We start from the raw sequence: 25054 nt of genomic DNA, 5'->3' as shown, positions 1-25054 counted from the left end.
TGTGGCTTTGGGGAATCTGCATTGCCAATCCAAGTGAAGCCCAGACACACATACTTTTCATCATATTTCCTCTTTTTTTTCCCAGTCTGATGCTCACTCTCGTTTCCTCTTTTTCACCTTGACTCCGCGATGGGCCGATGTGCTCCCGATTTGTCTGTGCTATCCCTTCCTCCTTTTGGTCTCCTCCGTCTCATCTTCCTCTGACTCTGGCTCGATTTCTTCTCCCGGTCTCTCCCCAACGCACCTCTCCGTTCCCCTCGCCTCCGATTCCTCTCTCTCTCTCTGTCCCTCTCCTCTTTTACGACTGATAGCTTCAGATGTCCCACCTGACAGTTTTTAAATTAAAATTACTTTTTTTTTATATTTAATATTATTACACCATCAGACCGCCATTACACTTTTCCTCTCGCGTACCCCCTAGAGGCAGCTCGCGCACCCCCAGGGGTGCGCGCACCCCACTTTGGGAATCCCTGCTCTAGTCTAATGAGCAGACTTATAAACGCACTGTTACAACTCCTTCATAGTGTCATATTGCTTTTCAGAGAATTATGATGTTCATAGTAGATGCAAAAGTATACTTATGTACAATATATTATGTTGAACATTGTTGCTCCTGAATGGATCACAGCCAACCCAATTATGTTCAACACAGCTCCATGTCCTTGGTCATGGTGCCACAGCACTTAAAAGAATAAACTTCATAATTCTCAAAATTCTGACCCTTTGCTTTTTTATTAACAGCATTTACTTTTACTTCCAATACTTAAGTACATTTAATATCAGAAAATTACTTTTGATACTTAAGTACAATACATATCAGATACTTTAAGACTTTTACTCAAGTAGTATTCTAATAGGTGACTTTTACTGGAGTCATTTTCCAGTAAGGTATCTTTACTTTTACTCAAGTATGGCTTTTGGGTACTTTATACACCACTGTATATATAAAAAGCTGGGCACAGTAATTGTTTGACACAAAATTACTTTGATTATAAGTCAATAAAGTAAAATAGGTAAAATAGTTGGCAACACATTTTCTGTTAATCAAATAATGGGTTAACATGCTAACTATTTTAGCTCTAGTCAAACAAAATGGCCCCAAATGGATGAGTTGCCATCGACTTTTCATCTGACATTCATGGTCCGAGGAGGATGTGCTTGTGGTGTTCCCTTGCTTTTCATTTAGGGCCACCAGCACATCAATGTCGTCACCTTTCTAAAAATATTGAAATATCTACTAAATGGATTGGCATCATATCTTTGAACAGATGCAGATGGTTACCAGATGATGAAGCCGTCTGACATTAGCGATGTTTATGGTTTTAAATGAAAACAATTGCATGGATTGCCATGCTGGTTGACTCTTGGGTTATAAATGCAAAATTGCTTTTGCAGCGTGGCTACATTACAATGGACAGGTAGCTACCATGGCGTTGTCTGTGTATTTTCACTTACAACTTAAACCCTTTCACCGTGTGTTTTTAGTGTTATGAAAGTTCATTGTAACCATTTGGTCACCTAAAAATGCCTTCGCTCCACCCTTTTGTGTCCAAAAAACCAAGATGGCGACAGCCAAAATGCTGAATTCTAGGCTTCAAGCCACAACGGTCCATAAACCAATGGGTGACATCACCGTGACTAAGTCCAATCCTTATGTGCAGTCTATGTGTTCAATATCGTAAACATTGTGCAAGCAGCATTAGCATTGTCGTTTTGAGCATGTTGCCATACTAGCGTTAGCATTTAGCTTAAAGCACTGCTGTGCAGCTTCATAGAGCCACTTGCATGGCTGCAGACTCTTAGTCTTGTTCCGATCCAGATACATCAGTGAAATATGAATATGAGCTAATAGTTATCAGTGGATAATGGGGCGTCCACAGTTTGCTGTCTTCCTTGCAGCTTGCCTCCACCTGTGCAGACGACAGCCTGTTCCCAGCTCAGTTGCAGCCTGGAGGCTTAACAATGCCCCCGAGGAGAAGGCGACTCTTCTCCTTCCTCGTTGTGCTGTCCCCTTTTCCTCACGTCCCGTTATTTTGCGAGACAGCCTCGGATACCATGCTAATTATTCAACTGCAACACATAGTAGCTTCTAAATGGCCCAGTCGCTCTGTCTGCAGCCCAGCCTCCTACAGCCCCAGCATGATAAACACCCCAACCTCTTATTCTCCTTACCGCCCCCCCATCCCCTCGCTCCTCTCTCCCTACTAGCCCTCTCCTCTAATCTCGACCCCCTCAGTCATTTCACACCATTTTCACCCTCAGTGGCTGCGTTATATTTTAGCTCTCTCTCTCTGCTTAGTACTTCATTTACTCTCTCGCTGCCACCCCTCGTGTCCATCTTGCTTATTCCAACTATGCTGCAGGCTTGTAGAGAAAAATGCACTGCAGTCAAAGGCAAAAGCCCCAAAAACCTGAGCCCAGTATACTGCCATGCTAGATCTGTAGGTGTGTGTTGCGGGGGAAGAGGATGAATGAACGTGCTTGTGCTTGTATCATTTTGGATGTTGTAAGCCTTTTTCTTCAGTTTGAATGTGCTGTCAGGATAGATGCAGTGACAAGCCTCCTGGGCTAATTAGCCCACATTCTAAGAGCAACAAGTAAGTAAACAGGCATGCCTGAGGTTTGCAGGGCGACTGGCCGATGGAGTGTCATCATCATGCTCGGATACCAGGATGCATTCATCTTTGGAGGGTACTCGTAAATATACAATATGGATTAATTTCAAAGCCGAAGCAGATGTTTTAGTTGTGGCCTGAATGCTGTATTCAGAGTTGCAGATTTTAGGCCAAGTTTAACATTTTGTGAAATACGCTCATATGCTTTCTTGTTGAGAGTTAGACGAGAAGACGAGACATCCCTCTTATGTCTGTCCAGTAAATATGTAGCTGGAACCAGCAGCCGGTTAATGTAGCTTAGCATAAGAACACAGAGAAACAGAATCCAGCTAACAGCACCTCTAAAGCTCAATGGTTATAATGCCTCCTTTGTTTAATCGATGCAAAAAAAACAAGTTGTAGTTTTATTGGGGGTTAGATGAGATACTATTTCCCCTTGGAGTCTCTTGGCAACCTCAAGATGACTGTGGAAGCTGCTGTTCCAGTAGTACCAGCATGTAACTTCCCCTGAAACCACTGATGAAACAAACAAGAACATTTGTTTTGTTTCCTCCTGCTTCCAATCTCTATGCTAAACTTGGCTAACCATGTCCTGACTGTAGCGCCATGCACAGCCATGATGTTGACCTGCTCTGAAGCTGCAGAAAGTATAAATCGCCCTTTAAGGATAAGTTCACTATGGATCCCGATATGTGGGTTAGCTTGTTGAATAGATACACATATTCACAACTAGAAAATATCTTAATTATTTAAAGTCTATTTGGCCGATAGTTTATCCTGTGAAGGAAAAAAGTTGTACAATTTAAAAAAAATGCCCATCACAGTCCTTTAGTGCCCAACGTGATGCCTGCAAATTGCTCATCTTGTTCTCTGAAACCCAAAGATATCCAGTTTATGACATTTAACAGTATTGCAGCACTATTCATACTGTCTGTGAGAAAGTGGATTCAGTGCATATTTGGCATTAATGCTCAAAAAATTACAATCAATCAATTATCAATATAGTTGTCAGAGGATGCACGGTGGTGACTCTTTTACTGTCACCTCACAGCAAGAGGGCCCGGGGTTCGACTTAGGTTAATTGATGACTCTAAATTGCCCGTAGGTGTGAATGTGAGTGTGAAAGGTTGCCTGTCTTTACGTGCCCTGCGATAGTCTGGTGACCTGTCCAGGGTGAACCCTGCCTTCGCCCAATGTCAGCTGGGATCGGCTCCAGTCCCCCCGTGGCTAATGTAGTTGTGACTGGTCACTTAATCAACGAATTATTTCAGCCCTATATCAGTTAGCCTTCAGAGTTTATCAATAAGCTGTTTGTCTTGGGTAACGATAGAGATTGAGTGTATTTTCTATTTTGATTGACAACTAGCCCCACTTAATAAGACGCATGAATCACCTTAGTATTTGGATCAGTAGTTTTGTCATCCAGCCTCTCCATTTACGTTTCCATTGTGTGTAATTTATACCAGCACAACTTTTTTAAGCAATCATATTTGTTTACTGCTAATATTGGCAGCAGCTTCATCTGATAGATTGCTGAAGGAAATTACATCCGGTGGACCTCCTCGGTGGTGGTAGCTGTGTCTGCTCATGTGGAATAATGCAGTCTGGTCACTTTATTTTGGATGGGAGTCGCTCTCGTTTGGACGCTGCGTGAGGCTTCCAGCCGAGCCCTGTCATTGGCTGAGTAGGAAGGTAAAGTTTGTCCGTCTCAGCAGACGCCTTTCCATTCCACTGCACTCGTAATCTTTTTCTCCCCCTTTTGCTTTTGGAGAAGGAACTCACTGCAGTGCAGATTAATCAGAGGGATTTAATTAACTTGGCCCCGGCACACACATGAAACCTGGAGACAAGACAGGCTATAAACTCAGCCAATTATCTTCTGCTGGAAGGGGAGTGAGGAGGGGGTGAAACCCCCTCATGTCCCGGTCCCTTCATGTTAATCCACCCTCTACCCCAACCACCAAACACAATGCTTATTTCATTAAACTGCCCCCATACCTCACCGTGGCTCTTTTCACCTACCCACAACGCCACACACCAGGATGAGGGGAGGTGTGTGGGGCTGATTTTGGTTTTGGACGGTTGGATGAAGGCACATAGTGTTTTGATGATTACCCTTGGAGCTAGCTTGAATATTGTTGGCCTCGATTATTTCTTGCTTTCTTTTCAAGTCATTTTTAGCTACTCTATTGGTGCAAAGGATGGCAATGTCAGGTCTACAAATTCCGGACAAGGTCCGGACTGAAATATCTCACTATTTGATGGATTGCCACAAAATTGTTTACAGACATTCATGGTCCCCAAAGGATACATATGACTGACTGTGGTGAACCCCTGATATTTCCTCTAGTGCTACCAAGAGGTTGACATTGGTGATTCAGAGTGAAATGTATTGATTGCGATTGGGTGGATTGTCATGAAATGTGCTAATATTCAGGGTTCCCAGAGGATATAGTCCTATAACTTTGGTGATCTTCTGACTTTTCCTCTAACCCCACCAGTAGGTCTAAACATCCACCTATTCATTGAAATATCTCAAGATCTGCTGGATGGATTGGCACCACATTTGGTGGACATCTATAGTTTGTCCACATGACAAAACCTGACTGACTTTGGTGATCCACAGACTTCTCCAGACATATCACATGGAACAGTATCGCAAAAATGATTGGACAGATTGCTGTGAAATTTGGTACACACATCCATGGTCCACAGTAAATACATTTTGATGTTATCAATCCCCTGACATGTCCTCTAGGACCATTGTCATTGTTTAGAGCAGGGATTCCCAAAGTGGGGTGCGCGAGCTGCCTCTAGGGGGTGCGCGAGAGGAAAAATGTAATGGCGGTGCAGTCCTGTCTCCTAAAAATTACGTTCCCCCAAAACTAAAATGCATTCTCAATTACGTTTTACCACGAACGTATTTTCTCCCTGATTACGTTTGTGTTTGACGTACAAATACGCTTCTCATCAACATATCTTTGCTGTACTCTAGTCTTTATGATGTTTCTGTGATCTGCCTCGCCTCTACCCCGCCACCCACAAGTTATTGACCCGCGGCCTGTTCCGAGGGCTGACAGACCTGACGATCGGGTGCCTCACGGCGGGGGCGGCTGGAGACCTCGCGTCCCAGCGCCAACGGGTGAGCGCCGCCACTCGGAACCATAACACCAAGTCCCGGATTTCACCCGGGGGACATTCTGGAGGTATTGTGACCGGGTGATGTGCCTCGTTGCTGGGGAGGTATGAGCCGAGAGTGGCGGGGTGTTATGGAGGTATATATTACAACTCGGTGTTGTTCCCGTGCGTGGATGAGCGCATTTCTGCCGGAGACAGGCGGCGTGTTGTGGTAGTATTCTGACCGCGTAATAGGGAGAAGGAGAGGCGGTGGTGGAGAGGGAAAAATGTTAAAGAGATGGTGGAATGTATGATTGGAGAGAGAGAAGCGAAAAAGTTGGACATGATCCCGCGTCCAACAACACTGTCGCGCGCATCGATGCTTTGTCCGAAGACATCCTGGCTACATTAGTCGGTCGCGTGAAGAAGAGTGAGTTTTACTCTCTGCAAGTAGACGAGTCTACAGATGTGGCCAATCTGGCCAATCGTCCGTTACCTTTTCGAAGGCACGGTGCAGGAAGAGTTTTTGTGTTTTTTATCTTGTAAACAAGCGCCACGCGCGAGCAAACTGTTCTCTCATTAGTCCGATTTTTATGCGGCTCTGTTGCTTTTTTTTTTTTAAGGTGTGTGTGTGGGGGGGGGGGGGGGGGGGGGGTTGGGGGTGCGTGAACCCGGTCGGGATGTAGAAGGGGGTGCGTGGCCTAAAAAGTTTGGGAGCCGCTGGTTTAGAGGTAATTAGCAAACTGTAGCATGCTCAACTAAGTAACTTGGGGAAAGTGGTAAACATTGGACCTGCTAAACATCAACATGTCAGTGGATTTGTGGACTAAAGTGAGTAATAAAATATGGCATGTGCCATACAAGTTAGTCACAATGAACAGAAAGGACATCATTTAAAACCAAGCAGATGGAAGTCATTCCTTTCGAAAGATGGAAAAGACTAATGGTTGAGCTGGGGCAAAGTTCCTTTGAAGAAGAGCGGCATTCACCTGAGATGAGAATTGTTGATGGCAATATTTGTTTGTTTGGTTTAACAGTAACTTGTAGCTGTAAAAAAGTTGATTTTGGCAGAATTTCCTCAAAGTTCTCCAGAGACTTTTGATCATTTTGTTTTCAATAGTGTGAAGCTAACCAATAACAATATAGTGTTGAAACTCGAGCTCCTCGTGCCACATTTAGAAAACACATTTTATTAAACTAAAGCAGTCAAAGATGGGTAAGTTTGATGGTGATCATTGACGTAAAGAGAAGTATAACTCTGAGCGGCCATTTTTGGTCGGTCTCTAAAAATACACGTTTGTGCGGTTGAATGAAATTAATTGGCCAATGATCATCCAGATGCTAGAAAACGGAGAGCCCAGACCAAGTTTTTGGACACATTACAGTTTTTTTTTGCAATTGCTAAAACACAATTTCTTACACCAGGGCCCTCGCTACACACAAAATATCTATATCCTGCAAAAGCAAACACTTTATTAATAACTATATGAACTCCACATGTTAACTGCACGCTGAAGCAAACAACACACAGGCTTTTAGTTTTAAATGATGTTTCTAATGTACACAACCATGTGTATTTATTTGCAAACTGTGCTTTAAAATGTCAAACAGTGTAACACAGACAATGTTAGTATACCTGGTCAATAGATAGACTCCATCAGTCAGTGCCTTCAATAACTGTGCCTTAAGTACCAATACGAGTAGCAGCGGGGGGCGGGGCTTAGCAAAGGCTCAATTGACAAAAACGGTATGCCGCTGTGTTTTACTTTTCTTTTATACCAAAGGAAGCATTGTGTCAGGATGCAATGCTGCTGTTGGTATCAAAGGGCTTTAAGGCAAGAGATGCCACATCATTTAGCCGAGGTTACATCTTTCCATGTGTCTACACATTGATCGTTGCTTTGCTTCCCTCTGCTCTATTTTTTTCATACGACAAAGCTTCATTGATTTTTAATTAGTTAGTGTTGGAGTGTTGGGATAAAGAGATGTATGAATAAATTCAACTAGAACTTTGAATGTTGTTTTAAATATTGTAAGAAAGACAATTCATTTAAAAGTAGGGGAAAAAAAGTGAATTATTGTGCCTATTTTTAGAGCTCAATATTGGCAAACTCAAATATCCCAAGCAGCACAGGCATAAACACACAGCCGCACACCCTACTGCTGCAGCTGCCATGTTAGAGCGTAGCCATGGCAACTAAGACAATGTCTGCTGTAGCATGCAGGGTATGTAGCTGTCAGTCTCAAGGATCGTAAAGATTGTCAGTCCTATATCATGTGCATGTTTGTTATGTAAAGACACGCATCACTGTGTGTGTGTGTGTGTGTGTGTTTTGGAAGGCAGCATGGTTTATTCATGAATCACCTTGAAGTCACCTTGCTCTGCAACTGGGGCTGCCGACTCCTCGCCAGCCTTGGATCCCAGACACCTGCATGTGCATCGTGTGTGTGTGTGTGCATATTATAATTGTGTTCATGTCAGCGTGGCACAGCCTCTCACTGAAAGCTATAGCAGTGAAATTATTTCTGTTGAGTTCACAGCTTCCCTGAGGCAGTGCAGGGCTTCCTCTGGTGTGTGAAGTCATCCCGCTAACCTTTACAACTCCACTTACCACCATAAACACTCCACTGTACAGCCAGCCAGCAGGAGCCGGCCACTTAAACTCACTGACTCCAATCATCTACCTTTGAGTCTCCAGTCAAATCACAAGTCTTTCAAGTTGAATTATCAAATGGCCATTTCTATGGTGTCCGCAGAGCCACACGTCATGAAATCCTCGGCTGACGTTGCAGTATGCCAGCTGAGTGTTTATCACACCAAGTTGTTGGCGCTTTTACTGGCGGTGTCACTTCTGACCTCGCTGCTGTGATGTAACTTGCATCAGCAGGCCGTGACATCTCTGTTGCAATGCAACAGGGCGCACCTGTCAGTGATGCTGGCTGGCTGTGGTCAGAGGTACAACACATTTGAAACTGAGCCAATGCCAGAGCAGTAAAACGCTGGGTTTCCATCATTTACAGTTATTAGCAGACCCAGCTGTATCCTTCAATGATGCACATCTCCACCTGGTATGAACATCTTCTGTGGATAGTTGGGGCCTTTGCGTTTGCACCTGGCATTGATAAGAATTGCCCATATTGGATTATGCTAAAAAAAAACAATGCTGTGTACATGCTAGTAGTTATTGCTTTTTCTATTTATAGCATTATTACAAATGCTGCTGTGATTTTTTTTCTCAAAACATTATGTTAATGCTTTTCATCTTCCAATGACATAAATCAACAAAAAAGTCAAGTAAATTCAGTACATGTCCAGATGGAAGTAAGTAAATTAATAAAAAAGAAAGAAATAAAACAGTAGAAAAAAAGTCGTACATTGTGCTGTGCTTTAGATCTCGACCAAGGGCCATGAGAAGTTCACTAGGTAAGAAAGAAATAAGTCAGACAGTTGATAATGTATTAATCGAGTCTTTCCATCTCTATTACTGAACTCATGTCACCCAATTGTCCCCGGAAAGAAGGGGACAAGGGTGATTTCCACGACAATCATTCCCAGCATCAAGGACTTCAGGAAGACACAAGGTGGATTGTAAGTCCAGCGTCTAAATGGAGGGTTCCATTATAGTCTTTTGAGTACCAGTTAAACACTCAGGGCCAGTCAGTGATGGGCTGAACCAGAATGTGTGCATATGTCAAACAGTGGTGAGACAGACGGATGCAGTCTGAATTTACAATGGCGGAGACGGTGGACACACTTGAACTGGATCAGCTGGTGTCTACTGGTGAGCGGGACTGTATTATATGTCGCTGGGTTTTTAAATGAAGTTTTCTTCCTGGAAGTTTAACTGTCTGCAAAATTATTTGCACAAATGTGTGTTTTTCTTGATCTAAGTAAGATATTGAGATCACAGATTGCATGCCAGCACAACATTGAAATGGGGGTATTGAACTTGTCTTATTGACCTCGAATCCGTTTCAGCATGGAGTTGTCGATTTTGGGTGCAGCCCTGAAGTGAACAAAGTTATTTTGTTGATTTGTTTTTGTTAAAGTGTCCCACCGGTGCCAGGATGACTGGTACATATCACCAGCAGTTAAGATCCTCTCAAAGATGGGTGAGATTAACAAGTAAACCTGAGCTTTTGAGCTACTTGTCTGAGTATGTTGGCCTCCCGAAACGCATCAGAGAGTCTGAAGTGACGGTCAGGAAAATCCAGTCCACTGCATTTGAACCGCCAGTGACCCAGTTAGGAGGTGAGCTCTCAACAAATCGAGTCACCGGGGGAATTCCTCTGCGCTCGTATTCATGTGCCGACGGCTCCTGTCAAAGTCTTTACACATATTTCTGCATATTTTCAGCTCTGCTTTCGAGCCTTTTCACAACAGTATTTCTATTCATCCTGCAGTCGATAGGCAGCGATCATCTGATGATTCATGATTGCATTAAAGGCTTGGAAACGTTCTGTTTTTCTCCTTTTATTTTGCAGAACATGGATAAGACACAGCTGCCATCCGTGACGCTGATCGTGGGCTGTGGAGTGTCTTCGCTGACATTGCTGCTGCTCATCATCATCTATGTGTCTGTCTGGAGGTGAGATGAAGCATCTTGTTTTGTGACACAAAAGAGAATGGCATTGTTATTAAGAGAAAGTTGGAGATCACTCTCTTAGCATGTGCTTTCAAGAGAGCTTTCAGTTGGAGTTGTTCCGTTACCAGTATCATTGTTAGCAGTTCATCCTGCCATGTGTACTGCGCATGTGAAGTATGACGCACCCATTTTTTGCCCTGACAATGCTACATTGTGAACAACAAATCTATATTGAAAGCAGCAGTGGGCAGCACAGCCCTACTTGGCTGAATAATGGAGCTAACAGCTAACGCTAAAGGAGGTTGCATTGAGTGACATTATGATGCATTCAAGCCCTATTCAGTAAAAATGATATTGTAGAATTATAACTTAACGCTATCATCATATGTTCGATTGTAATCTTGTAAAATGTAGTTGTTGGTGAGTCATCCAGTTGTTTGAAGCAGATGTTTTCACAGCAATATAAAGTAGATATTAGAGAGGGAGCTATGACCCGTTTAACTTCTTAACACTAGTTCTCAGCAGCTTATAATACATCATTAAAACTGCTAATGACAATATTTTTTTGATTATGAATAATTTATATTATATTAACAAATGGTCTTGGAACATCTCTAATTGAAATATAGACGATATAGACCTTCCTTTCATCTGAAATTGTATTTACCTTATCTCTTCAAATTGAACTTGAGCATTCATGTGTGTGGGATGGGATGTCAAGTACACAGTATGCTGCTGTTTAAGTAGCAGTTCAAAGCCATGCTGCACAAGAGAGGTTCAAATGTTCCTACGCTGGTTCATGCATATGGACCAGTAAACACCAATCTACTTGAAAGCACCATAGGGACATGTACAGTAATAGCTTCATCCCATGATTTATGCACGTGACTCCAGCTGCATGGCTACTAAGAGCTTTCTGAAGGTATAAGACAATATAAACTGCAGATATATGGCCTTAGTTGGTGGTACTTGTTGTAATACCAATTTAGTAGATAAAAGGTCCAACTCATGTAGCCTGGTTCCAGGCCTCAGAATCGCCACTCGTATCTCCTATTTATTCAGCTATTCCAATATCTGTGGCATAGTTCTCATTGATATTGGTGGTCTATAATGAGGGGGAAAACACCCATTGTTTGCCATGTGTCCTGCACCCTGGCTACATCTTTGACGCTTGCCATTGTGGGTTAACGGATGTGGCTACTGTAAGACACTTAACCCTATATTGCTCCCGTAGGCTGTGCCTGCGGTGTATGAATGGTTATGAATGACTACACAGTCATGATGGGCAGATGGCCCCTTGCATGGTAGCCCCTGCCATCAGTGTATGAATGGGTGTGAATGGGTGTATGAACATGTAGTGTTAAAGCGCTTTGAGTGGTCGACAGAATAGAAGTCTGTCGAAGCTTTACAAGTACAACTCATTGACCATTTACCATGTAACTTCACTGCTACTTTGGTTGTTGACACAGATAACAATATCTGCAAAGCAGCGATGTGCGTTGGACATCATCTTCCTCGCTAATTCGCTACCTCGCTACCTCCATTCAATTACGAAGCAAAAATGGCCACATAGACCAGCATAGATGACGTCTATGCAGATGTGCAGGTTGCTGAGATCATTTCCGCATTACTTCGATAGTTGTGATGAATCGTAACCTAACTGCTCCCCTGCAGCATCCTTTTGCACAGCGGAACGGAAACATATTGCTGCTGATTGGAAGTGCACTCCCATATGGGGGCCCTACTCTCTTCCTATTGATTGGGACCATCACAATCTTGTCTATTGGTCTGTTGCGTTAGAATCCCCAAAAGTAAGAATTATGTGAAAACCACAATCAATACATTTTTTTCTATCTCTGTCCTGTCGTTTTCCTGCAGATACATTCGGTCTGAGCGCTCAGTCATCCTCATTAACTTCTGCCTCTCCATCATCTCCTCCAATGCCCTTATTCTCATCGGACAGACTCAGACACGGAATAAGGTGAGAACCGATCCAAAGACCAACGTGCCGGTTTATCTCTACTAGTATTTAATTGACAGCATACGATCACAGTGTCCGCCTGATTCACTCGTTATTTGTTTTTCTCCGCTTCTTTTCCTGTCGTTTCAGGTCTTGTGCACCCTGATCGCTGCATTCCTTCATTTCTTCTTCCTGTCCTCGTTCTGCTGGGTTCTGACGGAGGCGTGGCAGTCGTACATGGCGGTGACGGGTCGCCTCAGGAACCGCATCATACGCAAGCGTTTCCTCTGTCTCGGCTGGGGTGGGCCCCTCCGTCCGGTGTTCTTCATGTCATTCATCTGGTCTCTCCCATTTGGCCCTTGTTCATTTTCATTTTTACCTTCCTCCCAGGTCTCCCTGCACTAGTGGTGGCCATCTCAGTGGGATTCACCAAGGCAAAAGGATATGGAACACCAAGCTAGTAAGTATGCATTCCTCTACCTCCATAATGTCTATACCCCCACCTCTTTAACTATTTATGCAGGGATATTACACATGGAGTTTGGGTTTGCAGCATAGTTAACCTCTCTCTTTCTCTGTCTCATTCATCTTTGACCATCCTCTTTCTTATCATGTGCTCTGCATTTCACCTGGTGTCTCACGTCCCTCCTCTTTACAACCCTGAATGTTTCCATCCCCCTTCCCTGCCCCACTCCTCCATCATCTCTCCTTCTTTCATTATGTCTCTCCACGTCTGTCTTGTCCTGCTCCTCTCTTGTAGCTGCTGGCTGTCTCTGGAAGGAGGTCTTCTCTATGCATTTGTTGGACCCGCTGCAGCTGTTGTCTTGGTATTTCTTCTTTCCTGTCCAGTGCCGGTTTGCTGTTAAAACCTCTGCCCGAATTCAAATTTAGACCAATATGTATGAACAATATGCAACAAGTAACAAAAACATATTTACTCTGCAGGAATTTATCACAGTAATAATGTTAACGAAAACACAATTATTAAAATGGGAAAAATAAATACATTAAAGCCAGTAAAAACAGTGATTGTAAATAGAAATCCCAAACAGTAGACAAATGAGATCATTGCAAAGTAAATCACCCATGTCTCCTGCCTCCTTTCCTTTTCAACATCTTCCTTTCCTTTCCTGCCCCGTTTCCTTCTGCTCTTGCTCCTTTGCTTCTCTGCCTCCTCCTTCCCTTGTTAACTTCCTCCTTTACTTCATTGCCTCCTCCATCCTTTGTCAATATCCTCCTTTACCTCCTTTCCCCCCTTTTCCTTACTTACTTTCATCTTTTGCTTACCGACCTCCTCCCCTCGTCAACTTCCCTGTTTACTTTCCTGCCTTCCCCTTTCCTTGTCAACTTCCCCCTTTACTTCCCTGCCTCCTCCTTTCCTTTTTACTTCCCCTTTTCTTTTCTGGCTGCTCCTTTCCTCATTTACGACATCATTTCCTCTCCTGCCTCTTATTATCCTTATTTACCTGCCCTTTTCGTCACACTTAATTGTTTAAGATTCCTTATTAAGCATAACCTGTGTCAGGTTGCGTTTTTGGGCTTTTGCTTTGCTAAAAACATGTACAACAATAATGTAATAGTGGTTTTGGTAAATGTCCACGGTTTATTGTTATTATTATTATATTAATGAAATCATTATTTAATCCTGAAACCAGTAGAGAAGATAATGGAGCTACATGATTGAATATCAACATTGTTAGGTTTCCATGTTCTCCTTTCTTGCAGCTGCTGTTTGAATTAGAATAAGGGCAGTGTTACATTACCATCAAAATAATACAGAGACAAATGTAGATATAAACTTTCATCTCAACCCTTCTGGTATTCAACCAACACAATCACTGAAGCAACACAGTGCCCTTGTTTCACAAATCAAATCCATTAGCTTCAGTTTGCTTGATTCACTTCCCAGAGCTTCTCCCCCACCTAGCAGAGAACAGCTTGTGGTCCTTTTAACACAAGCTGCTTCTCCAATAAAGAGCTCCTGCTCCAACTGGCACCAGTAACTGGAGGCCCGGCTGTGAATCCTCAAAGTAGTAACATTATAGGAATCACTGCAGTCCAATACCTTTGATTTCACACAGCTTATATTTAATGTATGACACTGTCTATATGTCAAATGTGTTGATATGTTAGCTAGCCATCATTTTAACCATGTTTTAACTCTCATGCTTCATTGGGTGGCTGATAGTCTCTGTCACTAACATTTAAGATGCTAGTCTAGTATTTACAATGCAAAGCCGAAAGTAAGTACGGATAATGTGTGTGTGTGTTTGAAACGATATTACCTTGCATGCTGCCATTATCTTGTTGTGAGGAACATCTCCATCATCACAGTAGATCTGCATGTTCTGAAGTGATAAAAAGTGTCTTTGCTCTGCTTTAATCATGTGCCTCTTCTCTTCGGCAGGTTAACATGGTTATTGGGATTCTCGTTTTTAACAAACTGGTGTCCAAAGACGGCATTACAGATATGAAACTAAAGGAGAGGGCGGGGTATGCCTGATACCACACATCCATTTTACACAGTGACCTATAACCAGCCTGGTAGCTCAGCTAAGGGGAGGGACGAGCACAGGTATTGGCTATTTGCCTGAAACTGTCCTCAGCCATAATTTCAGACTTTTGATTGAAGATGGCGCCAAATTTTTAACACCAGGGGGATGACGAGCACAAGAAAAAAAATTGACAAATGTGACTAATCAAAAATAAGAGACCAAAAGAAAAACAAAATTCTCATATGGCTAAGACTGCAATCAATGTTTGTGGAGGATAGAATCATGTTAGAAAGGAGAAGAGAGATGTGGGGAAGGCTGTCTGGTTATTGGTCCTGCACAGACTGAGCAAGATGATGACTCATCTCATTGCTTTCTTTTAAGTTTCAAATGTGTCACATTTTTCTCCAGCTGCTCTATGTTTGCAGGTGTTGCTATTGATGTAAAGTTCTGTAGATCCATCCGTGTCTTTTTTCTCCTGTTTGGTTATTTCTAGTAGAGGGAAGCAGGGCTGTAAAACAGCAAGATCACACAAAAACAAACACAGTTCATCACAACTTTAGTTTGATTTTGGTAGCTTTGGCCATTGGTTCTGTTGGCTAGGATAACATTGTACTCAACAAAGTGACCGCTGAGATTGCTTTTTTACCCTGAACCAAAAAGAGCCTGTTTAAAGCTACACCAGTTAAGAGTCTGAGTTCTGACAAGATGACTCAGCACTTACTTTGGTAACTACAATGTTATTATCACCAATGGTATTACCAACAGAGCCAATGGACAGAGTTACAGAAATCAAACTTAATCTTCTTTCTTGCTACCAAGCCAGTGTTTTTTTTTCCACTGTTACCCCATGTAATTGTTAAGTTGAGTTGAGATATAGTTAAGCTGACATACCACTTTGCTGCTTGAAGGTGTGGGGTCTATTAGGGTTAGGGTTAGGCCTTTTGTAAAAAAGAACACTCCAATATTTTGGAAAAAACACTACATCGCTGATGAAACGCAAAGCAAACTTTTCATGTGCCACGATTACATTCAAAGTCAATGCAAAGATTTAAGTAAAAGCAAATCGACTTTGTTGAATCTTAAATGGAGGAAATAAAAGATGTAGCCAGAGCCCTACAATAGCATCTCATATTTGTACAGAAACCAGACAGAACTATGAACCAGAGACTGTCACTGTACAATGTTAGCATAGCCTAGCACTATCCATCCAAACTGCATTCAGAAAACAAGCCTTTTAAAGCTCTCTGCTTGTCATCTTGCAGACAGACATGACAACCATGACAGAGTCTTTTTTTCAGCATCTTTCTGATCTTTTTATTGCAATTAAATCACAGCTAAATATGTTTATTTGGGGTTCACAGCGCTGCAGCACGCAGAAACCAGGTGAGATCAGCCAATGTGGGATTTGCTAGATAGAGATAATATAGTGAAATTCCCCATATGCGTGTCTGGATGATGTTATGAACGCAGACAGGCCGCCGTTTGGTTTTCTGACATATCTTGGACTTCCACAACATGTACAAAGCAGCAATAGTGGTAAACTTTTTTTGCAAACACGAATAGGTAAGGAACACATTCATTTTTTAGCATGAACACTGTCACCAATTGGCGACTTGAGTCTAAAAATGCCATTGGGCTGTTGGTATCAGTTTCCAAAAAGCCATTGGTCAAACCACAGAGCACACATGCGCCCTGCTCCACTTTACCCCACAGGCTGTTCTGTCTCCATTGGCATTGTTGGTGCATTCAAATGTTTTTTTTTTCTTTCTCTCTCTGAAAATGTTTGCTTTCTTCAATGATCTCTCTGTTCAACTGTACTTGTTTTTGCTGTCTGATGTGTCATGTTTGAGTTTGCACAGAATCCCCTCTCTCTCACTCAGGGCTCTCCAATCAGGAACACATCAGTCTCAGAAGCCCCCTTCCATGTCATCAGTGATTGGGTAAAAATACCTGCCCACCCCCCCCACCCCTTCTATTAAAAGTATGGCTACCAGCCCTGCCCATCACCAAATCTGCTGAATCCTCTAGCAAGCACCTCTGATTGGCTAACTATTAGTTCCTGCCTATTTACCTCACTTTTCCACCATTGACCTTGCATTTGATGCTACCTCCTGTTAGCTGGATAGAACATAACTCATCACTGCCTTAGATTCTGACCATGTCTGGAATGCTTTTAGATAAGCTGTGATTGTTACAACAATAACACTTGCTAGTTTTAATGCAGTACTATTAATATTTTCAACTGACTTAAATGGCGTGGGTATGTGTGTGTGCAAGGTTAGTATGGTCATGACGTGATTGCGTTTCTTGAGTGTGTGCTCTGCGTCTGATGAAGTAACTTGTAGGAGGGTAGATTGTCTGACAGTAAGGACTGGTCAGGTTTGAGCCTTTCTTCGGTCTCAGACTTCGTCTCGCGATGCAAGATACTTGGAGATCGCCGCCTACCGATCATTTGGGCATTTCTAAAAGCAAGTAGTCTCGAAAACGGCCGCTTGTAAACGTAAGGCTGACTTTGCAATTCATTTTTGCCAGCAATATTTTGCAATATGAAAAAATACATACAATGCCTACATTTTGTACAATTTTGAGTGAAATGCGTCTGGTTTGGTGAACTTTGAGAGCCAAGTTAAGAGGTTAGGTCTATGAAGAACTTTGTGTTCTGGTTAATGATTGAATTATAAACACACTGGTTGCGTAGGTATAAGTGATGATGACAGCAAAATCTCACACCCACAAAGCATGGTAAACAAGACAGGCTCCGTGTTTCAAGAAGTGTCGGGCGGGTTTCTGACATCGCCGCAGATGCCTCGCACTGAGGACAGTGTTCCCCGGTTGACAGTCGTACCTTGAGTCGCTTCCCTTCAAGGGCCAACACTGGATTAGTCATGGAAAATGAGAACCATGTGAGTCTTTGTTTTGTATCAAGCAGCAAATGTACCCCAATGACAAGGAAGGCGTTTGATTCCAATAACGTTCGACATATTTAAAAAGAAGGTGTCGAAATGGATGCAGCAGAGCAATAGATGCTGTCTTTTTCATTCCACCCGTTCTTCTTCCATGTCAAAACCGGGCACCTACCTGAGAGGTAGGGGTGTGTTTTGCTAGTAGTTGCGAATGTAGATTGCTTTCATTTTCAAACTTGCTGCATTTAAGCCAGTTTATCAGACTCCACACAGCTCCTTCTAGAGACAATGAAAGCTTTCTATGACTTATTTCCCAAATGCACTAGTACTCCCCCTCCCATGTGTTCTCATCCCTACTTCCTTTGGGAAGAAGCTGGGGCAGCCTTTTGCGTAGTATCTTGTTGCTGATGGTTCGGGCTTGGTTAACGTTGATGGTCTGCTCAGTTGGTGAGCACAGTTGTGATGAACAATATTTTTGACTTTCTCCATCCGTATTCCTTTCTATCCTTGCGGAACTGCAACAACCGAATTCCCCTTTGGGGATCGATAAAGTCTTAAATGATCTTTTACATCAAGTCCATCTTTAGCAAATAGTGGCTGCTTTGATCAAATGACATCTCAAAACAAAAACAACTTTTTTTAACATAACTAGTTTATCAATTAATTTGTACTTTCATCAACTTTGTACTTCAAATCATGTAATTTAGTGAGATCCACCACTCACAGTGACCTTGGATCTGATCTTTTCCTCCACATACTATTCATGGTAAGCGATTATGGCCATGGGGAGATTTGAGAATGCAAATAGTAATGTTAAGGCAGCTCAGGCTTGTTGGTTAGTGGTTGAGCCATCTGAACGTGATTGGACTGGTTTGAAATTAAGCTTTATCTTTTGTGCTAACCATGTGGTGATTAGCCTGTTTGTAGTTTTTTATGTCAGAGACAAAAGAAGGAAATGAAGAGGCTCTAATGCTTTTTTTTCTTTTCTTTTGGTAACCTCCCACCACCTTTCACCCACTTGCCTGTCCTGCGGGTGGTTCTCAAGGTTCAAATGCAGAACATGTTTAGAGAAGCTAATTCATTTGTGCAGTATACAATGATGCGCGCAGCAGCATCTGCACCAGGCAGGTCTGCTGACACCTCAGAGACGAGTCTCCTTTCCCCCGAAGGTTAGAAGCTAATTCTCAGAGAAAATTAAAACAGACAGCGGAGGCCTAATTCCAACCAGTTCTGGAGTTTGTTTTGTCCTTAACGAATGCTGAAATGGTCTCAATCATCAAGTCTGTATTTACAGATTGTAATAGAACATTAAGCTTTCAGATGAAAATGTTCTTTTGTAGTTTTAACAAGTTCTTCCAATCCCTAGTTTTCCATTTGATGCAAAGTCTACCCAAAGAAGGTTTACGTTTGACTGGAGGACTCAATCGCACCAGATCCATTTAGTGTTTTTCTATATTGGATATTTATATATTTGCCTCAATGCTTCTGTGCCCACCTTACCAACCACCCAACTGTTGCCTCTCAATCCGTAAGTCCTCAGAAATGGTGTTGTATTTCAAAAAGTCTTGATTGCTTTTTAATATCACTGCCCACGGCGTACATTTAGTGGCCGTATTGCCCTTTTACTTTAAATTGAATTTCTTCCATTATGTGATTTTTAATCCAGGTGTCCAGGGGCTACAAAAATCGATTCCCTCGGCTTTTCAGCTTTAGTTGTTGTTGTTTAGCAGGAGGCCATATGGTAACAGATTAGTTTGTTATTACTTGTCAATACCTCCAGTGTTGTAGTCCATCTTTTTGAAGAACCACACTGGAGATACACAGAGTTATAAATGGAATTCTGGTGGTTTCAGGAGCTTTTTTAGCTTTGGGTGTTGGAGGGAAAATGAAGTCATGTTCTTGATGATCATACCTGGAAGTGATCCGTTATTGGCTGTATACTGTTGGGAATAGGTATATAAAGTTAATACGAGGTCCTTCAGTTAGCTCATTTAAAGCAAAATGCACAAAAACAACAGCTTTCTGCTATAATCATCATTGGATCCATATTTTTCAATTGACAGGGGCAGACAACTTGGCCTCACACTGGGATATGTCTGGTACTGTAGCTATGATTGAATCTGGAGAGATCTGTCGAATCATAAGGGCTTTTGAATTGCCTTCGCAATCTAGAGATTCAACAGTGAACATCAAGCTTTGGTGTCAATGTGCACACCACAATGTCTTCAGAGTGACATTTAGGGGACTAGAGAATGAATTATATAAAGACATGAGAATGATGCATGGTGACAAAAGGTATCTGGAAACACAGTTGTCTCCTGTATAATTCAGTGATGCTACAGGCTTATGGTATAGACATTGATCTTTATTATTTTTACATAGTTTTAGAGAAATCATGTGTTTGGTTTGACAAAGGGCTGGAAACATTACTTTGCCCATCAGTGTCTGGCACTTGTGCAAAAGAGAAAATGCTAATCAGATACTTTGTCGCCGCAATTTGATACAAAACATTGCACCATAGTTACCGAATTCAAAATGTACCCAAAAGCCAACGGGCGATTATAAGAATATTAGGAGAAGGTTTCTATGAAGTGGAGTCTTTCTCAGTGTTCGCAGCACTTGCAGTGATAGCTTGTTTTATTTTGGTTTAAACTAACGCCTCTTCACGTTTGTAGCTGAATTCTCTCCTCAAAGACTACAGTTGATTACATAGGTTTTATTTACATAGGTTTTATTTCCGTGGCTCTGACCATTGGTTCTTCCTGTTATTTTAACATTATTATGTTAACATTTACTCAGCAAAGTAGTTGCTGAGATCTGGTGGTGACATTGTTCAGAACAGGTGACACGGGACCAGCAACAGGAGCGTTCTAACGATCAGGACGTCAACAGCAACAAGAGTTACTTCAGCTTATTTGGAGGAGAAAATAAAGAAGAACTGTAAACTCTTCAGCTTCAATCTGACCGTCTGAACACTCGTGTCTCTTGCTCTGGTAAAACTATTGTCAGCGATGTTCTCAGATCTCAACAATTACTTTCGTGAGTAATTTGACGTTTGACATTTAATCAAAGAGCTAGATCTTTTTTATAACATTGTATGCTGATGATTCAGTGCTGCAACTGTCAGTCACTTAAAGTTGTCGATATAGTAAAGGTAAAATGAACTTGACTTTATCTTCCAGGACCCTACCATCATACCATCAGCTCCATTGGAGGGGGAATTGCTAGTTGAAGAAACAGAGAATGTATTAGTCACCTAATTGCTTGTCAGAGATGAACACCTGTTATTTACTGAATATATTGATGTTCTGTAACTCTTTCATTACAACCTTTGGAAGGGTGTTTCCTTTATGAACGGCGACTGATGGAGCCCGTTGCTTGTGCACGCGTGTCTGAAATGTGTCTGTGTGCGTAAAACCCTTTTCTTTAACTATTGGCATTGCCCGTAAAAAGCAGTTCGCACAAATTGAGATGTCCATGGGTGAGGCACATCCGGCACATCATCATAATCAGAGCAGCAGAGGTGGAATTCCTCACCCTGCGTGCGGAATGCTCGAAATCAGGCGTCGAGATGAAGCCTTTCAGCAGATCAATGGTTGAGCAGGTGAAACGCCGAGAACGCAGAGAGGACTCTTGGTTCCTTCAGGCCAATCAAAGCAGTCATCAGAGAATCAGACATCATGTGTCTTGGCCCCACCTCCCCTATCGCCAGAGTCACACACAGGTATTCCCCCCCCCCCCCCGAAAAATAAAACCAAAACAACAGACACTCACACACAGCACCGGTTGGACTGTAGCCCTGAGAGAGAGATTGTTGGAGGAAACCCTGTGACTCACTGAATGCGTGACTGTATGTGCGTGCCCGGCGTGGGCACGCGCATGCGTGCGAGTCTGTGTGTGTGTGTAGGGTGCATTTGTATCTGTTTGTGTTATGTTACAGCGTGTTAATTTGACTTTGCAGTCAGATGACAGTGCCACTGTACAATATGACGCTCAAATGTGCCAAGTGCGGAGTTATCTCTTCGGCTGACGTTTCCACCACAGCTACCAGTAACGCCATGTTAGTCCCGCTAATTATTTTTCCTTAACTCACTCCGTGCCTCTGTTCTCTCCTCTACTGTACACCTCCCTTCTCCTCCCTCACTTCCTCTTGTCATTTTTTCTTCTCTCTGACGCCCTGGCAGGCAGGGCCTCACTCAGAATGAAAGGCTCCTGAAGATTTTGTGCCAGTGTGTTCACTGTATATGTATATAATAATTATAATTATGTGATGGACGATTGAATAAGAGTGTGTGTTTGATCATCAAAGTCACAAAGCTGATTGGAACACATGTTGTGGAGGCCATGGTCATGTTTGCATAGAGGCAATACATAGCAATACATTTTATTTGTGTGTGTGTGTGTTACTGTGATCTATGAGTGCCTAGATGGATCATTTACATTACTATCAACCCAGGCCTTTTTTGCTATTGTACTAATATAATCGGATCATTTTTATAGAAATTGATTATTTTGTTTTTGTTTGCTCTCCGCTACAATCCACACAAACAGCCTCTGAATAGCTCCTCTATGTTTTAAATAGCTGTGACTGAACAATACTCATCATGTCACATCATAGTTTGTAATCTGACATTGCTCACACACTTCACACATATTGTTTGTTCTGGCTAGTGGCTGTGACGACTGCAACACATGAAAGAGTTTAAGGTGTCAACAATGCAGCACATCTTTCACTCTAGAGTTAGTCAGTATATACATATATATTTATATTTATTCTCACTTTTACTCAAAATCAATAAATGGTAGCTTTTAACCATTCTAAATATGGTTTTTTTCTGTCCCAATATTGGTTCTATGACCTTTGTTGTTGCCAGCTCATAACTTTTGCTCAATCCATGTATTATCTGATCTACGTCAGTAGATAGATAGATAGATAGACTTTATTTCAGACTCGGGGTCATAGAGACAGATACATAAAAAGACAGACACAAACAATAAAAGTACGGAGGCCTAGCAATGCCTTACAAAGAGACAGCTGTACCAATGTCACCACAGCTGGACTGGTAGCGTGTGGTGCTAAACCTTATGTTGGTTAAAACGAGTATGATCCCATTTACAGAGTCATTCAGTCGACAGATGAATTTGTACATGAGATTTCCAAAACAGTTTGGAAAGTGTTGACTCGTGCAGCCACAAACATTTCACTGGCACGACTCCATCTCGGTCTCTTTAACAGTATTCTCATGGCGTCATTGTACGCTACTTGGATACGGAACAGTTTTAAATATACTAATCATTCTCCCAGTGCATTATGGTCCTCTAACTTTGTCCAGACCAGATTTCGTTATGCTCAGGTTTATTATGTCCGATGATGACTACAGTCTTTCACCTGAATTATATAAGAAAAGCTGATATTTATTAAGGTAAATCAACCTCCCAGTACAACCACTTGAATGGCCTTTATTTAAACCATTACCTCCTAATGGTTGTTAAATGCACTAATAGTTGCATGCGTTCATGAGCCCAAGACTGAATGTCTGGGAGGTTTAGTTCAAGGAATTTGCTCAATGGCCCGATGGATGCGGAAATTCGCTGGAAGATTGAAGTAATTTAATCTGTTCATTTGTTGTCCACCTCCAATCTAAACACAACTAGTGTTGTCATCACGTTTTGTGTTGGAACTTAATGTTTCCAGTGGATTGTATCGGAGAACAGATCTCCCTGCAAATAGAGACGTTTGTTGGGCTACAGTCAAATAATTTTGGTCATAAACGATGACTATGGAACATAATGTGCGGACCGAAAATAACTTGGATTATCCTTTAGGGAGGATTCAGACATTCGCTCCTTTTTTTACGGCAGTACTGATACGTTGTACCTATTTTCAGCATTTTTAACACTAACCGAGTATGTCCTCCAGAGTATTACTGTGGGCAGGGTGAAGCCTCTGAAACAGGATTAAATCATGAGACACATCAAGTAAAGAAAATAATGACCAACATCAGCATTTGTCTAGCCTATCTAATACCAGAGGTGGAAAGTAACTAAGTACGTTAACTAAGTCAGTTAATTAGGTTTTATGCATATAGTTTTCCATTTGTTGTTTGTTCTTTTACTTCACTATATTTTGGAGGGACATACCGGTATTTAAGTTTTTAAATACATTTGTCCAAATCCTATTTTACTTTCCTGAACACCTTATTAATTGCAAATGAGGATGAGTTATAGGAAATGTGATGCATTGATATCATTTGAACAAGACAATCTGAGAAATAGACTACGGCTGTGTCCAAAATCATTGACTCACTATCCAGGGAGCTCCATGTCGAGGGAGATATAGTGAGCTCATCTACAAAGTGAATACGCTGTCGGGTTGTTTCCACTGTGTATGTCATTGATGTCGTGCAGTTACAACAAAGTACTGTGTGGCTGTTTGTGTTGTGCTGCTCGTCCCACGTTAAATACATTATTTTTGCGCTACAACTCATGACGTGTCTCAGTCGCGTTGCTCTCTCATCTCATCCGTCTGCCTTTTTTACTTCAGCGCAATGCATGATGGTTTATAGGTATATCATTGTCCACTATTTTGCCCCGATGCATTGTGGGATACCTTTATAGCATATGATAATTCTCACTATACATCCAGACAGCACAAACAATAGGGAACGTACGACACAGTGCACTAGATAGCGGCTGAGTAGTCGTTGATTTTGGACACGGCCTATTTCATTCTCATGGCAATTACTTCAAAACCTAAAAAGTCTGAGTGGTTGGCTTCAATGGCTTTTTTATATTTTATATTTTATATTTTATTCACAGTATTATATTTTGAAAAAAATGCAGCAACATTGTTAAAGTCTCCATTAGTGCCTGATTTGTAGTGATTGTATCATCATGGCTTGATTGGTAATGCCATGAAGGGAGCATGTGCTCACCTGTGTCACATATTCGTCATGGTCACTATTTGGATATCTTCATAAATAGTTTAGGTCAGAATGGACATTTGAATGTGACATGAATGCAGCATAAGAGCCGTGTGCCCTTTCAGTTCATGTATTCATTTTAAAGAGTAATTGTGCTCTCAGACCAGCTATGACGTTATTTACTGATATACCCATTGATTGATTGAGTTTTTTTGTTCGGTGCTAAGCTGTTGTCAATGAAACTCAACGCGTCCTTCACACAAACCTTAGAAAGCATTCTGGCAGCTTGAAGGGACAAACCCGCTCTCTTCTCCGGGCTTTTAATGTGAAACTGCTGCATGAGTTGTGATTGACAACAGCTGAACACTGATCGGAAAAAAAGAAACCTAGAAGTAATTGGAAAGAGTGATTGAGAAGAGTATTTGTGTTCCAAAGAGCAAGTCAGAGCAGCAGAG

General features: G+C 42.0%; 1 protein-coding gene across 1 annotated transcript in view; it reads left to right on the top strand.

The window, feature by feature from the left end:
- adgrb1a (adhesion G protein-coupled receptor B1a) overlaps positions 1-25054 on the top strand; it is a gene marked incomplete at its 5' end in the record, with an annotated part of 113651 nt that overhangs the window by 76622 nt on the left and 11975 nt on the right. Inside the window, 8 exons of the mRNA XM_079274672.1 lie at positions 10218-10321; positions 12197-12299; positions 12429-12579; positions 12669-12738; positions 13039-13105; positions 14686-14771; positions 16654-16713; positions 21638-21736. Of these exons, the coding sequence (XP_079130798.1) occupies positions 10218-10321; positions 12197-12299; positions 12429-12579; positions 12669-12738; positions 13039-13105; positions 14686-14771; positions 16654-16713; positions 21638-21736 (740 nt within the window). The remainder of the gene's footprint in view (positions 1-10217; positions 10322-12196; positions 12300-12428; positions 12580-12668; positions 12739-13038; positions 13106-14685; positions 14772-16653; positions 16714-21637; positions 21737-25054) is intronic.

The sequence above is a fragment of the Melanostigma gelatinosum genome, assembly GCF_949748355.1.
Source record: "Melanostigma gelatinosum genome assembly, chromosome: 9".
Classification (NCBI taxonomy): Eukaryota; Metazoa; Chordata; class Actinopteri; order Perciformes; family Zoarcidae; genus Melanostigma; species Melanostigma gelatinosum.
This window is presented reverse-complemented; position numbering and strand designations above follow the sequence as displayed.